Here is an 18,615-nt window from a genome sequence, read left to right as displayed (position 1 = left end):
AAAGACACCCAGATGGTGTTTGGCCTATGTATTCTAGTCAGATGGTTGAGTTTTCCCCTTGGTAGGTTTGTAGTGCTCAAGAAAACACTTTGCATTTGAGTAGAATGCAAACTGACTAATAGATAAATAATCCGTGTGAAAGTAAATAGCCTTAAAGTAAACTGCCTTCACATTCCATTGATCAGCTCAGTCAGCAAACTTTTCTATATTGCCACTAATGTTCTAAATATTTTTGAGAGAAACATGCCAGAAGTATAGAGTATTTCCATTTCTGTCTCACAGAAGGTCATTATAAACTCCTCCTTGAACTGATATTGATCCTTCAGCTTGCAGAAATATTTCTTCAAATTGTTTTACTTTTTTTTGCCACAGGAATTGTAACTGAAGGAACAAGGAAGAAAATGAGCTGATGTGGAACAGGATCCACATATTAAAATACGACATAAAGTATCTGCAGTGATAGGTTGACACAGCAAATGCTCTGTAACTATTTTGGGTTCCTTAAAATCCAGGGCTGTACAAACATCCAGGAGGCCCCAGAGAACCACTTGGGTATTTTTGTGGTGGAAGCCTCCAGCTTTGCCCAATTGTAAAAGACAGCAAACGGCTTTCTACCATGGAAATGTCAAAGACCAGCAAAGATTTCATCCTGAAGACACCACTAGAACGTATTTTGTCTCTCTTCTCAAAAGCAATCCTAACCTTTGGAATCTGCTCAAGTTCAGGATTGTGCTTCAGCCCTTCACTGACACTCCTTGAACAGAAGGTTGCGGAGAGGGGTGAAGGACTAGTAGCACACCAAAATCTGCTCACTAGGGAGAAAACAGGGGCTGAATATGGGAGGATGAAGGAAAGCAGTAAATGGGACAGGACACAGCATGGGGTTCAGCCCCACCAAGCTGGGAGAAAATCTGACAAAAGAGTGGCCAGAAACCACTTGGAGAAGGGCTGAGATGCCTCCTGTTTACCTACTCCAGCTCTCACCCTATTCAACAGGTACCCTTCTAGAGCAATGCCAAGAACAGGTGCCAGTAAAGAAAAATTTGGGTAACAATTAGCTGTGTTTTCCTCTCCTTCATGTTGCTGCAAGAAGGGTGAGGTTTTCTGCTTCTGCTGCCCCAAAGCTGAATTGAGCCCTGGAGAGAATGAGCCTGTGTGTGTGCATGCATGTGGAACCTGCATTTTCACACTATCTCAGTTTCTGCCTGTTTCTCACTTTGGTTAACATTTGAAAAATCAATTTCCCAGAGTGACTTTTTAAAGAGAATGATTTAAAGCTGGAAGCTGAAGGGACCAGCTACAATTTTGTTTGCTTTTGGCTTTGCTACTGGATAAAAAGAGGGAGAAAAAACACATTAGAGGGTAGATTTCATTTTACCATCAGCAAAAAAAAATCTGTTAGGAATATGGTTAGGAGAAACAGTTAACAAGAGTTGGTTTATCAAAACTTGTCTGAGTCTTTCAAATGAGCACAGCTCAATGGCAGATATGAAAGGCATGGTCTGCGACAGGAGTTGGGTCAGTGATCTGCAAAAGCATACTTGCCAGTGTGATCAGCGTGAACCTACCGCTAATGGGGACATCGGGATCTCCCATATATGAGGATGGTTGAATGACCAGTGTGAAGAAGCAGCCTTGGAGGTTTTGGAAAAGCAGAAAGACTGGGTCATAAAAAAAGACCATAGACTGTAATTGCTGTTGAAAAGAAAAAGAAACAAGAAAAAAACCAAACCAAACCAAACCAAACAAACCCAAAACCAAAACAACAAAAGCAGGTGATATACTTAAGTCTTACTTTCTATATCCTTAATGAAAGGCACTGTTTTTAAAATGTTATTTTTATGCTTGAAACATAAAGTTTTAGATAGACAAAATGTTTGCCAGGAACCCATCTTAAATTAGATTTTGGTTTACTTGCTCTGTTTTTAGCATGTTCTATCTACCTATTATATATATATCTTAAAAAAAAAAAAAGGGAAACTAATAAACAATAGTCATAAATTTCCAGCAATATCACAAAATCCCTCATTAGCTTTCTGAATGCTAAATGTCTCATTGATTTAACAAAATGGAAAAGGTCTGTACAATTTTTGAGAAGACAAACATTACCTAGTAACAGATTGGTATCTCTCTTCTTGGGGCTTTTCAGTGCATTTATTTAATGGTTTTGAATGTACATTACTTAACAGAAACATTAAATGCCAGTGCTTTGCAACAGTTTTGTTACTGTCTCTTTAAAGTAAACAAACAAAAAATACATTCAAAAAAGCAAGGCTCTTTTCTTCATCTGATGGCAGAAGCTTTGGGCAGCTGCAACATGCACTGCTCCTGCTCAGAGACATTACCCAACATCAGTCAGCTGTCACCAAGAGTTGCACGGAAAGCATTAAGGGATAAAAAAAAATTGGGGTGGGGGTGGGGAGTGGGGAGAACTGAGCAAAACGCCACACATGCCAGATAGTCTTTCCAGAAGGAACACACCAGAATATGTATATTTGGAGGAGAAAAAAAAAGGGGGGGGAGGAGGGGGGAGGTGGGGAGTGGGTAAAGAGCACTAACATCGGAAAAAAAATTGACTTCAGGGGAAAAATAGCAGCTCTCTGAAACTTGTTTAGCAGGTTTGCATTCCTAATGTAATCTGACTTTTCTGTTGGTGTTGGTTTTTGCCCTATTTCTTACTTTGCTTTCCAAGAGAAATGTAACAAAACTGAGGTAGAAATAATGGTGGGTACACTCCAGCCTGGAAGATTTCTAATGGATGCTAAATGAAGATTGCATTAAGTACAATGGAGCCGTACATACACTGTAAAAACTCATCTTGCAGTTTGGGAAAGGAAATAAATGTACTTTGAGGGTTCAGTTTTGCTTTGTTATTTTCACTGTTTGTTTGGTCACAGTCCACTGCGTTGCTATAAACAGCTCTGCAACCCATAGCTCTGCCAGTGACCTACACTGATCCCACTCTCTACAGTTACACCAAAATAACCTCAAAACTACGACTAGAGCTGTGCAACGAAGACCAGCAGTCACAGATTAAGGTAATTCGCCTCTTGGAGTCCTACCAAATCTTACGTCTGACTGTTTCAGATGCAAACACAAAGCGATTAAGTGGCTCTTTTTAGATCTATGCACCTTCTAAAAAACCGTATCACATAATTATCAAGGAGCAATATGCTGAAAACTCTTTACAGTTTACCAACAAGAAAAATTGTTCTGCTCTGGCTTGATCTGACAAATTGGCAAAAGAACTATTTCTGAACACTGGGAAATCCCTCTGTTTCTATTTTTAAAAAACTGTAAAGCTTCAGTCATATTACACTTTAGTTTTTTCCTGGATACATTCAAAGTAATTTTCCTTGCCATTTTCCAATTGTTGAGGTAAACATACATATTTAATATAAAGTAACATTGAAGCCTAGCCTATAACTCTCAGCAGTACATAGTGCTTTCAACACATTCCTTTGAGGTACTGTACAAATCACAATCACTTTCCTGAGTTTTTGCAGACAGAACATTAAAAGAAATGAACTGCAGAAATTAAGGTCCAGATTACCATTACCCTGTTTTACCTGTTCTTAGTTTAACACCACAGAACAGACAGGATTGAGGAATACTGTTGCTCTTAGAATAGCAAAAATCTGGTTCTCTGTCGCAACACAACCGTTCATCTCTTTAGTCCAATAATGTTTGAAGTTAAAGCTCTTTATATTAGCACATGCCACCAATGTAATTGTGAGGCAAACAAAAAATAAAGCACCACTTCAGGCACTTGACAGCAACTAAATCTCAAGAACAGCAGAATGGAATCAACACACAGGGTTCATGTCCTTCTGAAATCAACCCCCTTGCACCTTGCTCCTTGGTGAGTATTGTCTAGCTTGAACAGAACTGAGCATCAACATGCGCTTTCTGTCATGTGTGGCTTTTTCAGATCAGCAGCTCTTGTTTGATGCACTTTTCCTTCAAGTCTACCCTGGCTCTTTAGAGCCAAGGTAAATTGTAGTCTTCCCAGTACCCTTTGCAATTTTATCACTACTGAAAAGGGTTCTCTACCCTACGTAGCAGGTTCTGTGTGTGCCAACATTCATAACTTTTCTTTTTTAAGTAGTATCACTGACTGCAACCAAACATTTTGTTCCATTCAACATATGTATCAAGCTCTTTTTGAGATATGCTAGGCTGTATCTTGCAGAAAGCATTTTCAAAGTCTTGATATGTAACTGGCCTCAACTGGCTGGGCATAATGGCTGAAAGGTCTGTGGCTGGCATGGCGTGGAGTGGGCCTACCACGGCTTCCTGACACAAATGAGCCACATCTAGTCCAGAAAAGCCTTCTGTGCGCTGGACAAGCAGTGCAACCTCCTTGTCATTGAGACAGTAATTGTGCTGTGAGAGCAGTTGTACTATTATCTGGTGTCTCGCTGTGCTGTCAGGAAGTGGGATTAAAAGTCGTTTCATGAAGTACCTTCGAAGAGATTCATCAATTTCTTCCGGTTTACTTGTGGCGCAAATTACTACTATTTGGTCCTCAGCAGAAGTCAGTACAGTGTCTAGCTGCATAAGGAATTCGGTTCTCATCCGACTTACTGGACTGTGTTCTTCACTCACTTGAGAGGAAAGGAGCATATCAATGTCACTAACAAAAATCACCGAGGGCTGGCGACACCTTGCCACGAGGAAGGAGGCATGGACAATTTTTTCTCCTTCCCCTAACCACTTTGTGACAAGGCCAGAGCCAGTGATTTTGAAAAACGTGGCCCCCAGCTGACTAGCTATACATCTGCTCATTAATGTTTTGCCTGTTCCCCGAGGTCCAAATAAAAGGATGCTCCGAGGTAGAGCAGTCAGTCCATTGAATGCATCTGACCTCAATACTGGCCATAAAACCTCCTCCTTAATGACGGCCTTTACTAGATCTAGGCCAGCGATGTCGCTCCAGTCCACAGGAGGTCCTTGGTTGATAATCTCGTTGGTAACAAGGTCAATGAGGTGTGTGTCAGTATTCTTCAGTTGCTCGTCCACAGAGTGGTTGGATGAGGTAGCTGCACGAAGTCCCGGGCCTTGCATTGGGTGAGGGAGGAGCTGCCTGTGCTCATCACCGTGCTCACTCATTACTGGGGAGGTATACTTCCCAAACGAGTCACTTGATCTCGAACCCAGTGAGTTTTTAGCAGTACTGTAGGATGGGGGTGTTAGAGCCCTACTGGACTGGCTGCTGAATTTCCTTTGCTGTTCAGAGGACATTAGTTGCTTTGTTGGCTTAAATGCTAAGGATGATGTTTCAGCACTTCTGTCAAAACCATTCCCCCTGTTTGCATTTGAAATGCTGTTGTCGGGCATTCGATACATGGGACTCTGTGTAGATCTCTGTTGGCCATAGCTGTAATTTCCATAACTGGAGTCCATTTCTCCTTGCCCTGCCATGTAGAATGCTTTCCTTTTGAGAGAGCTGGTGGAACTGTTTGTCAGGGCAGATGGTGCAATGGGTGTCAGACCATGGCCCTGGTAGGAGTAACTGGGGACAGTGGTTGGGGGCAGAGGGGTTGGAGCAGGGATTCCTGAAGGCAGGTACGCAGAGGGTGGTGGGGCACCCCCAGGACTGTACCCAGGGCCAACAGCAGTTTGAGGAGGATAACTGGCAGAAGGGTAGCTATAACTGGAGAGGTTAGAGGTCCCGTTGTAGCCAGGGACGAGGGCTGGTGGCGGTGGCGGTGGTTGTAAAAGTCCCGAGCTATGCAGGGGGGATGGATGTGGGGATGGAAGTGCAGGTGCTGGCTGGCCACTGTAACTGGTATGCAAGTATGAGCCATTGTATCCTGTGGCATATTCCTGAGATGGGAGCCCTGAATGAAGACTGGGAACCGTGTGACTTCCGCAGGTGCTGCTGGAGTAACTGGGTTCAGCCAGGTTACTGGCCACCCCAGGAGAGCTCCCAATGCTGGCCGAGACATCTGCGGGAGGAAGGGCTGCACTTACCCCAGCTTTGCTGGCGGTGATAACGTCTGGGACACAGTTCATGGGATAGACGCTCTCCGAATTCAGCGATGGCTGCCAGGGCTCACTTTCATTCTTCCGACCATTCACCAGCCCTGAGGGAGCTTCAGAGTAATTGCTGAGGATGGGCCGCTCAGCTGGGCCTTCCAAAATACCAGAGTATTTTTCTGCATACTTTTTCAGAAGATTGGAGGCAGTCAGAGCCGAGATGTCATCGTTGGCCCAGGCATACTGGTAGGTGCGCTGCAGGTGCCCTCGGTAGGCTTCCACCTTGTGTGCAGGGGACCGGGTGGTTGAAGTGATATCAAAGTGCTGTTCTGGCCACTGGGCATGCTCTGGCGTCCACTGCATCTTCAAGCCTAGGGCAGCAGGAAAAAACAAAGTTAACATTGAGCTTGGCCTTTTTCATATGCTTTTAAATGAGTTCTCAAATGTACTGTCTGCAAACTTTTTCAGCTCCTCTGAAACACTGTACTTTACGCCACAAATCCTTACGGAAAGAAAATGCATTGCCCTTATGAAACAGTATAAGCTGCTTGGTTTATTGCAGGCACATACAAAAGAAGCCCCATTTTTTGCCAGTTCAGTAGGGAGTTATTTGCTAATTTGAGAAAATACAGGTAATGCCAGATTTCTCAAAGTAATTAAATAAGACTCAATACATTTTAAATACTCTGACAGTGGATTTACTGTTCACATATAAGGCATTCAACTGCTCTGTCCTCTCTCATCACTGTTTCAGTTTTATATTTTAACCAATATAAAAATATGAGACACAGCTGACAGATCACATCTAGGACACCTCTCTTATTTGGTACTGAACACCTAGTTAGCACAGTATAATGCACCCTGCGCAGAACAATATGACACAGACATAGCAGGTCATTCCATAATCCAACTCTCATCTAAAGTGGTCCACGACAGTTTCAAATCTGCTTCGTGGAGTGCAGCAAAGCAATCTCCCAGGCAGCGCTCCGTCGCTTTCATCACACAAAGCCTACAACTCGGTATGAATTACAACTGGCTCCTTTCTGCCTCTCAGTTCTGTTGTTGAGGCTCTGGAAAAAAAAACAAGCATGACTTGTCTGTCGGTCTCCTTGCTTGCTCTCTCTTCTCCCCCACCCCTGCCGCCTCACAGCCTCCAGGGTACAAAGAAAGAGGGCTGGGAAAAAAATAATAAAAACAACAACCAAAAAAAGAGGAGGGAATAAAAAAGAAAAGAAAAACACAGAAATGAAACCAAGTCCTTAAAAGTTCTGTGGCTTCCACAGCTATCAATTAAAAAAAAAAACACTCCAAAACCAAACAACCCCAAACAAAATGTAATTTTAAAGCAATTAATCTTGTAAATAATGTGATGTGCATTGTTCCCCCCTCCTTGTAATCCACCACGTGCGATTGCAAGAGCAATTTGCAAGCATGAAGATAACCCTCTCTACCTCGTACCTACACATGGTAGAGACACGGCTGATTTTTGCACAGCTGTATCAAATGGACCTCCTTAATCTCTCTCGCATTACCAAAAGTGATTTTTGCAAACAGTCTTGTGCCCTCTGGCACAGATTCTCTGATAAGGAGGAGGCCTAGTCGAAATGAAGCATCTGTGGCACTAGCTCCCCCCTGAATTACAGGCAGTCTATTTTGACAGCTTCTACCCCCTCCTGTTTTTCTCCCCAACCCCTTTAGCTCTTCATTGCCTGACTCTGGCATCTGACATGGCCAGCTTAGCCTCACTGAGCTAAACCTAACACAACACACAGTTTGGTAACAGAATGGCATGTTTATTCCCTTCTGACTCCCTCTTCCTTGTTTGCAAAACCACTGCACCAGACACTGGAAGTTAATTAGCAGGATGATGCTGTGCTAATTGTGTTAATTTACAAGGTTTTAGTCAAAGAGAATCATGCCAGGGCTGGCACTGCTGTCATGCTTCTGACTTAATGATTAAGAAATACTGAAAACAAGGTGGGAAGGATTGCAGTAATTACACAATAAATGAATAAAGCAACAGATTCATTTGCAATTATATTTTATTGCACTTGCACTCATTTGCATTTGGATTCTTAATTTTTATTTTTACATTCATGTATTTGCAAATCACCAAATAATTTAAATTTAGCCTGAAAACTGCAAAGTACCTCTAATGAGCCTTATATTGTTTTAGTACAAGTACTGCAGTTCTCAGCACATGTGACCATACCATTGAATATTGTATTTTTTTCTAAGCATTCTCTTTCTCTATAATTTTTCAAACGCTTTGACAACTTGCAAAAAATGTCTGTTAACAATTATACAATTATCCTATAAAAGTTAATTCAGAGAAGAGCTTTTGACAAACACAGCCTTGAGACTGAGTTTTCAGCAGATTTATTTCTTTCATTTAGCATTAATACAATCTTTTTTGCTAATTGTTTCCGATGTGGGGGGTAAATATATCATAAAATTGGGTGAAATTATAGAAATCATACTCATAGAAAAAAAAAAACAAACTGTAATTTTAATGATAATCTATCAGAAGCTTTTCAGAAATCATTAAATTCAGTCAGAAGTCCAAAGAGCAAATCAGCAAGAGCCAATTGCAAGTAATTGGTATCTAAAATTCTTCTAATGTCATGATATTTACTTCAAGTTTTATAAAAGGAAAGAATATGAATGTTCCTGTAATGTAGAGCTGCTTAACAGATAGACACACGAGTTCATTACTCTTGATTTAAAAAAAAAAAGGCCAAACAAAACAGACAAATGAACAAGCAAAACCTATCCATGTTCTGCAATACTAGGCTTACAGAGTTACCATAACACTGCAAGCTTCTATTAGAGAGATGCAAAAGTAGTTAAGAAATTGATGTTTCACTAGGTGCTGATGAATGAACGCCCTGCAAAAGACTCTTTGCAAAGAATGCACTAAAGCATCAGTGAAACTTTTGAAAATAAAGGTAAACCAGGCATGGATGTAGCAAAGACTCTGGCTGGACTGGTATTGTACTGTAGTTAATGAATATGCTTTTGGCACATTGTCTTCGATTGCTTGTAAGAAGAAGACTATTCAATTCAAAAAGATAAAATAATGTACCAGGTCAGAGCACAACAACATATATCATACACTACCCACTTAGCAGGCTTTTCAAAATATCTTTCACAGATACTTTAAAAATTATATCAGTTGGTCTTTTTTGCCTAAAATGCATCATGTGCTTTTAAAATAAAATAATTCTGTTTCTAGTCACAGTGGGGAGATACATCTAGATAGTGTAAAAATTCAATTCTTTGAATTTCATTTGTCTAGATTAATTTATTTTCCTTATTATAAGGCTGCAAAAGAATGTCAGAAAATCTGAATTATCCATTTTAAGAGGAGAGGGGAAATCACATCATCAGCATTCTTTATTTGGAGTAATTGCTAGATAGACCAGTAGTTTCACATTGTCATGCTATCTTTGGATATGCTCACTGCACAATAATTGAAAGTTTATTTATCGATGCATATTAAATACCAATGCATTTAACAAAGGCTGTAAAGGCAGGATTAGGCTTTGATTAGGTAAGCTTAAGAGAACAGGACTGCTCTCATCCCATGAAACATGAGCATTTATTCCAGCACACTGCAATCATTAGTGTTATTTGGAAGCATAGGTTAATAGTTAACCATAAGCATATTTTTTGCATTAGTAAGCAGTGAAGAAATCTGTATTTACATGGAGTCCACTGGAATGGTCTGGACTAGGGAGCACAAAGAGCCATTTCCTCAATTTTATAATAACTGAAAAAAGCAGAAAACTTTTCCTGGGTTGTCTCCATTCGTTAATAGTTTAATAATTGTTTGACAGAAATCAAATGTCTGATTTGGGAGGGGAAAAAAAAAAGAAAGAAGATACTGTAGTTTTGTTTTAATTATGCAAACACTTCCTGACGGGCCACCCTTCCCCCCCCTCCATTGCTTAATGTTTGCAGCTACTTCCTCTCCATATTTTAAATTGCTTTTTATTAGTTGCTTTTGGCTTAAGTTGATACACCTTCCTGCATTTCTTTTGTTAGGAACCCAAATGCTGATATAAACATCTAAACCCAGGTAAATACAGAAATATTTAGAGGTTGGATTTTTCATCTTTTTAGCATAATTTAAACTCGGACATAAATCACCATCCTGCCGATAGTGTATTTCCTTATAACTTTCTGAAAATCCAGCAGTAACACAAAGCTGAATGTATTTAAAAAAAAAAATCATTGCTAACTTAGGAATTCTCTGAGCTATCGACATTTTTGAACTGTGTAAACTGTGCTTCTATGGGCTATAAAAGGCAAAAGGAAAGCATTCTGCTCTTTAAGTACAGGTATGCACTTATCAGAGAATTGCTTTTAAGATAGATTTAATACATTTTATAGGAAAGGCAGTGTAGGCTTTTTTTAACAGAATCTATTTTCCCTTGTCCTGACAGCCCTGCTATACATCCCTACTCCATAATTCTTTCACTTGGATCTATATGAATTACATTTTAAGTAATTATATTAAACAATTTCATTATTCAATTACTTTGAACCAAGTGTTTGCCCATATTTTTCCTTTTCTAATTTGGCACACTTAGCTTGAAAATGCAAAATCGAATACATAATACTTCATCAGTTTCACATACAATAATTCCACATGGTAGAAATTCAGTTACGTATTCAGATTCATGAATTAAAATAAATAAAACGAAAAAAGGAAAGAATGCCAGAGTTAGGAAAAAAAATAACATTGCAATCTGGACGCAAAGAGAAACAAGCAATATTCTAAAGATCCTAGATGTCCAGTGGGGCCTGATCCTGCTTGGAGCTCAAATGAGTTTGTGCATACAAAGAACCCTCCTTTGCTGCCGCCCTTAGCGTCAGGTCAAGTTGCTCTGTCCCTGACAGGATTATAATCTGTTACAGAAGATAAAAATAAATAACTAGCCTTTCCTTCTAATTTAAATAAAAGGATTTCTGTTGAAAACAGACATGGAAAAATCCAGATTACTAGCTAGGCAAAAGCATAACAAAGGATTTACAGTGTTCTGCAGACAAGTCCAAATGATGACAATCACTTTCCAACTAACCAACTTGGTTAGCAACGATCTGCTTTAAGACAAAAGGTTCTGGGACTTCAGTAAGTGTCTCATCTATTCACATTTCTAATAAAATAATCAAGATAAAATAAAGTCATAGGCAGCTGAGGTTTTCTGAACATACTGGCAGAGGTTGCACTGCTCTTCTAGAGATGCAACAAAAGCTAAATGACACGAAGCTACTAGGACACAAGGAACAAGAAAGAGGGCAGCACATCAACTTTCCCAACCAGCTACCAATACTTCAGTTTCGATCAGGGCCCTCCAAAGGTTCCTTCAATGTACTTCAGGCAAAAGAAAACAATTCTATTGTGGTCTCTCTGTTCTGTTCATCCCTGCAGCGCCCTATCTCACACAGGTCTACATGTTCCTTTGTAAAAATCAGTAACTCAAGTAGGTTCTTTAGGCATGTGGTTAAATGTGATTTGATCAACTGCTTAATTCGCTGTTGAAAAGGGGTAGACTGTACCAGGGCCAAACAAGTAAATGAGATAGTTCTGATACCAGTCCAGAACAGACTTGTAGGAGCACATTGTTGCCTTGGAGGAAACAACTCCAAAACCACAGCTCTGAGTACCATGAATCCTCTTCCCTCTGGACTTCCAAGTGGATGTGAAATTCTTACCTTCAAATTGAATACATATTTAGTCAAAGACTCCAAAAGCTGTCGCTGCTCAGTGAACTGCTACTCCCAGCCCTGTCTCCAATTACTCAAGATAACTGAGTATTTACACAATGGATCATACTGATTTTAGCCAAGGGACTGCTCCTTGGGGACATGCAGAGATCAGTTCTGCCAAAACAGCTATCAACTTAAATAGACACTTCACAGGAAGCATGTCAGTATTCCACATACTTCAGTGAAAGCTATAGGTGTTAGCACCTTGAGGATCAGGCCCTACATCCACATTCTAAAATCTTTCTGAATCATGGGACAGATCTGAATATAAGACTCATGCCTTAACTGCTATTTGAGATGTAGGACACTCAACTCTTTGGATTTGTGCTAAATCTGATAATATTTTGTAAGACTGTATACGGTCATATGTCCCATAATAATAGAAATTAATTCAAGATAATACACTTCTTTAACACTCCGGTTTTTATTAATAAGCATAATTTCAGCTGTTTGAAGATAGTGCAACTGATCTCTCTTAATTGGAAACAGGAAGGATTTTGAAGAGTGAATTGAGCTAATTATGTTTTGCAGGGAAAAAGAAAAAAAAAAAAAAGGAAAGAAAATTATTTCCACATTTATTTTCTAATTACTCTGTGAAGACCTCTGCTCCAGTCCACGAGGAACTCCTTTGACGTCAAAGGACTTGGTGGGAGGATGAACCTCAAACTGAGCAGCCCAGTTGTATGGGCCAAGATTTGGAAGCTTTTTTCAGTAAGTGGCAGCCACAAACTCAAGAAAACAGACCTGGAAAGCGCTCTCAGCACTTTAGTGGTAGGGATCTGTTCTTCCTTTTATTATATATACCCTATGAATGTCATGTGCATTAATGGGAGCAAGCTATTGTCAGGCTATTTACCATATGATTCCCATCTATCAAGAAGAATGAAAACAATACAATCTTTAAAACAAAACACTTGAATTGCAAGTAATATTGAGAATCCTATATATGTCAACAGCACTTAAAGATAAAATCAGCAAGAAAAATTAAACATATTTTAGGAGAGCCTGGGACAGCTAAGAATGAAATTTCAGACATGGAACCTCAAACCAATACATCACAATTATCTAACTTAAATACTATCAAATAATGATTCCTTTTAAATAACACTTTCACACCTCACAATAGCAAATGGCAATATATTTACAGTAAATAAGTTCTCTCCTTCCGAGCCCCCCTCCCTCCCATTTACATAAAACAGTGCAGAAGCAGGTTGGATCTGTAGGCCAACCAAGCAGCAGCTGACAAACGAACTTACTTAGGCATTCCATGCATGGGACCTCCCAGGCTGCTGCTGCCTGCCTTGGAGATACTGGTTTCTCTGTGGCAGCAGTCCTTAAGCTAAAAAACATTCTCAGTTCACAGTTCCATCCTTGCAGCGTGATCACATTGATGCATGATCATTGCATACCACAAATAAAACCATTTATGCATGCATGTGCCAGAGCCCTTCTATATATAAACCTGGTCATATTTATGATTAATTGTAGTTTATCTTTAAGATATTTTACTACAGGGGTCTGCCCTCACTGTACTCAATTGCTTATAATACTTTTTTAAACCAGCTAGAAAAAATACCAATGAAGACAATAACTGCAATGAGTTCTCTTTTAACCTACTATGTTGCTTCCTTTCCGAAGGCTTTATGTTTTTAAGCTGTTTCTATAAAGGACCTAGCATATTTTGTCTATGCCAAACAAATAAGATCATGATAATTTCTTAGAGAATATTGAAAAGAAAAGCAACTGTAAACAAAAGTAAGCATAACTTATTAAAAAAAATTACTTTTTGTAGTGCACTGAACACATGATTCTAGCTACAAGGTCTTTTAAAAAGAATATACCAAATAACGTGCAATTTATGGCTATAAAAACATGAGAAACAATGTAACTACTGCAGAATAACGGTAGTGATTCTGAGAATTAAATTATTCACGTGGTAAAATATAATCATTAATTAACATGCAGTTTGGCCACTTGGAACAAGTGTTTACGCACATTGCAAATGCAAACCAGTTTAGACCTGAAACATGACCATGCTCCTATTGAAATGCTTACTTCAAGCCTACAATAAATCCCACCAAATCTTTTAGAAGTGCAGCAAAATGAATACTGTCTTTTTAAGCAACAAAATAGCAGAAGTAGGTTTTTCCTTGGTTCCTCTTCCAGAAGTGGAGTTTAAGACACATTTACCTTGGAAGAGCATAACACAAATCCTTAAAAGCAGAGGAAATAAAATACACTCAACTGCTTTATCATGTTCCTCATGAAATCAAGTGCAGCAGGTGAAACAGAGAACCCTGAACTTGTTTTTTGCTAAGTTAGAGGCAAAAGGAATGAATTTTCAGCACTAAGGAACCTTATACAGAACATTCAGATCCTAATCTAAGCTCTTCCAGAAAAAAAAAATCTGGAAATAATAATTTTCATACATTGGATTATATATTTTTTTCCAATTTCTGTTGCTAATCATGATTCATTACATAGTTTCCTTTTAGAGGAATTTTTTTAATTCAGACTTAGAATGACAGCTTTGGTTCCTCACTGCGAATAAAATATTGTAAAAACATTTATTTCGTATATCTTAAATCCATTAAGACAATTTCCTTCATAAGATTACTTCTTTTTGCTAAATGAAGATCATCAGAACATACCACATGTGTCCATAGGGATAGCAGAGCTAATGAATATGTATGTTTTATGTCACAACAGAGCACTCCCCTTGTTCTGCAGTATCGACCTTCTCTTATGTGAGTAAATAACAGGTGAGCACTTGTGCATGAGGATAAATGGGGTTAAAACTACCATAAAGGGACATATTTTATTTGAACAAAGTGGGTGCACAATGAATAGAGATTTAAGTGCATTAACTTTTTATATTTTCCAAAATGTTAGAAAGTACCCTTGCTCTAAAACTCAAGACCAAGTTACACAGCAAGTTACTGAAAATATATTTCCCTCCAATTAACAGCAGCAGCACTGTGTATAAATTCAACTCCATTCCACCTTTTATATATATTTTCAGTCATAATTCTTTTATATATATATAAAAGTATTTCATAGCTTTATGTGTAGCAAGAGAAGGTTAATTCCAGAGATTTATCTAACCAGCCCTATTTGCCTTACAAATATGAATGCAAAGATCAGTATCAGTAAGTTTCAAATAACTGTAGTCAGGTTTGACCCAGTACACTCAACTAACAAGTGTGAAAAAGCAAATTTATATGGTCCAATAACACAATGCTCCAGACTGTAACCAGGAGCACTGCTTTCTTTTTAAAGTGCTTATTCCAAAACCTACCAATACAGGAGAGGTGTGAACAGTTGCTTTACTGAGGTTAGAGTACTTCTGCTAATTAGCTAAATGAGAATAAATACTGATTAAATGTATATATAGAAGTAATCTGATACTCAATTAAAAAAAAAAGTCCTTCTTAAGATGACCCCACAGCATACAAAGCTTTTGCAGAATTTGTTTTTTATTTATGCATGTTGCTTTTTGGCAATCTGCACATTAATTTTTAATGAAATAGTAAAAGAGATGTTATGTCTCACAGTTCGATAAAAATTTTCTATAGCCAGGACTGGGTGGCAGAGTGCATTAATTCAGTGTCCTTCACTCCTGGGACCTGAGTATAATTTAGTCCAGCCTGAAGAAAATAACTTTGATCTGAAGGCTGTGGAAAAAGCTACATATGAAATGAGTTTTGGTGGGTTTAGTGTTGTTTCTTATATACAGGACGACATATGAAGATAAACTGCTTTAGAATGCTCCTGACGTGGCCCAGGATTAAGAACAGGGAGCTCTTAGCAGAGCTCATCCACTCTCCCCTGTTTTCCCCATGATATCAGACACACCCCACACACATTTTTCTCTGCTGTAAGCATCAGAGCTGCTCGTGCTGGCAGATGCTGTGTTTCCAAAGAGAATCTCCTGTGCAAAAGGACTGTATTATCAACTCATATACTTATTTATCCTTTCATTAAAAAAACAAACAAAACAAACAAACAAAAAAAAAAAAAAAACCCAAACCCAGCATCATCTATATTTCAACAGGAGAGATGACACTGAAAGAAGGGATTATGTTATTACAGGGAACCTGAGATTTCCCCCTCAAGGTAGGGAACACCTTAGCTAAGTCATCTGAACTCTACTAATCACACTTTTTGGGAAAATGGAGCTCCAGCACAGCTCCTTCCCAGGCTTGGCTATATGAGCAGCTGATCCTTCCTTTCCTTCCTGCTGCCCCCAAAGCAGAGAAACAAGATTAAAAGCAGAAGCATAACCAAAGAACTGACATCCTAGAAAAACTAAGCTCAGCTAAATCTTTTCCCCTACCTAAACCTTTCAATTATTGTATTCCACAAACTCCAGAGATTCTTTCTTGTTCATTCAATAAAATGTATCTGAATTAACTACTGACAAATAGAACATAGACATTTTTTTTGCATGGTCTTGGTTTGGGACTTACTGTATTGTTTCCTGAGCATTTGAAAGAAACTATATAGATCATTCATTTAGCTTGACAAACTAACTGGGGGACTAGGGAAGAAGGAAAAGGGAATTTTCTATAGACAAATATAGAAATATCTCTCTCTATATATATGCATATATATTTATATAGTTTACACACATAAAGGCAGCAGAGAAAGAATGTTTTAACTAAGAAATTTAACTCTGTATATGCTGAAATTTTTACCATATTCCTGGAGAGAGTAGGAAAGAAAAGAAACTAGCTTATCATTTTATATATTGGTTCTCCTGTCTGAAAAAGTGCAAAGTTCATCCTGCAACAGGAAAAGTTGAGCCATGTCGTGAAACACACAATATGTCATTGAGAAGGTTCAGAGACATTTCAAGGGGCAGAAGAGAATAGTGCGCTGCCTTTAAAAACAGAAAGAAATGATAGAACCCAGCTGATAAAATGTCACATTCCACTGCAGCTATCATGCAAGTTCAGCCTTTTCTGTAAACAACCTTCAAGAGACAACAACAATCTAAACCATGCAATGATCGTATCAATAACTAGCTGAACACTGTCAATAGCTTAAATACCAATAAACCGTGTTATTTTTGCTGTAATTTTGTCCATTGTGTTTTCACACAATTTTAAAATTTGCTTCAGGGTACGGAAGTCAAGCTCCACTGATTAGCATCTCAAAGTGCACTACAGGCACACCTTCGTATAGCTGAATAATAGCATTTGTAATTGTATGATGTTCTAAAAAACAAAAAATTTGCACTTGATGTTTGAAACTTGATGTTTGATGATGTACACTGATGAAAGCCCTTTCTCTTACAAAATGTACAATATATCACAACTAAGTAATGAAAAGATAAAGTAACATCACAAAAAGAGCCAAAAAAAGGTTTTTGGTGTCAATATGAGATGCCCAGACCCCACAGTTCATGAGCTTGATCCTCCTGTCACTTCTCTGGTTTGAAGTCACAAGAACCACTGAAGTTTACAATTTATGGTGAAGGAGATAAATGTTCCCCACCTTTTATTTTATTATTTTCTTTTAAAGCAACAATTATGCAGCAGTTAACTGTGCAAATGATATATTTTTTTCACCAGAATTTGGGGTTTGTGCCACATATTTAGTAAAAACTAACCACAGAAAATATTTCCTTAAAATCTAAACATAGCATTCCGATATTTGTTGCGCTAGCTGTTGATGATTTACTCCCTAGATCTAATAAGATGGCTTTCAAAATCTATTGCATGTGAACTTTCCTAAAATTTGCTGTAAACCGACTAGACAGAAGTCTGATTTCAGCCACTCTCTGAGACTCTAGTCCAACATACAGCAGCACAGCATCTTCCAAGTGTGACCCCCCTTTTGCTATTTCTCCAAGGTTTTAGTTACAGTCCATCCGATTTTGCATTAAATAATATGATAAAAATGCACCCACACAAATTTAGTATTAAAAAATGCTATACACTACCAAAAGGAATATTAGGATTATACTAAATATTCAGGAACTATCATCTTAAGTTCTTTTTCCATCAACACTTTTTATCCTGAATATGTAAGCAACATACAGGAATGACTTCAAAGAAAGCATAACATTGATAGAGTTAAACACTCTTAGCATCAAAAAATTCATAAACTAAAATATTCACATATTTTATACCAGTAGTGTAAAATTATAGAGTTTGGTTTAATTTTGATTTTTTTTTTTTTAATACAACCTTCTCCCCACCCAAGTTGAATTATGAGGTACGGCTGAAAGCTGTGAGAGCTTTGTGGTTTCAAGTAAAACCTGTAAGATATGTAAAAGATTTACAGATAACAATTGAAAGGTGCATTACACTAATCAGAGGAATGCATAACCTCTGCAAAGGAGGTAGAAGTGAATAATTTTAATTTTATCTTTTCTTATGGTTTTATATTCTCTTGCAAGGGAAGCAGAGGAAACCTAAATATGACCCTATTTAGGTATATTAACTGAAAAGCCTTTGTAGAATTTTTACGTAAACAGGATTGTGCTTCCAATGCTGCCCATCTAGTTTCTTAAATTGGTTGGCTACTTGGACAGCTCTCTATTCATTACTGAACTGTGGAAAGGAAACACAGAGGTGGCATTTTCCTTTTAAACCATCTAATGCCTTGTAGCCAGATTCCAAAGCATCAAGGAGAGATTTTTTTTTTCCTAGACAAGCTGTCGTAATTGAAATGAAGTCTAATCAGACTCATTACTGTTTTCAGCAATTTGCACCACCAAAGATGCTTATTAGGTAACAGTGTTTAATAAACCGCTCTTTAGAAAACTACCAGTAATGAGCTCTTAACAGCCAATCTTTAGCGTGAATGTAATGTGAAAAGTGTTCCTAGCGCTGAATAGATTTTCACATT

The 18,615-nt window shown here is 38.4% G+C and overlaps 1 protein-coding gene across 1 annotated transcript in view; it reads right to left on the bottom strand.

Annotated features, from left to right (window-relative positions):
• Positions 1-4,110: 4,110 nt before the first annotated feature.
• FIGN (fidgetin, microtubule severing factor) overlaps positions 4,111-18,615 on the bottom strand; it is a 94,664-nt gene continuing 80,159 nt past the window's right edge. The window contains exon 3 of the mRNA XM_054381281.1: positions 4,111-6,353. Coding sequence (XP_054237256.1) covers positions 4,111-6,353 — 2,243 coding nt within the window. The remainder of the gene's footprint in view (positions 6,354-18,615) is intronic.

The sequence above is a fragment of the Indicator indicator genome, chromosome 5, assembly GCF_027791375.1.
Source record: "Indicator indicator isolate 239-I01 chromosome 5, UM_Iind_1.1, whole genome shotgun sequence".
Taxonomy (NCBI): domain Eukaryota; kingdom Metazoa; phylum Chordata; class Aves; order Piciformes; family Indicatoridae; genus Indicator; species Indicator indicator.
Note: the sequence above shows the minus strand (reverse complement) of the source record. Positions and strands in the feature narration are given on the sequence as shown.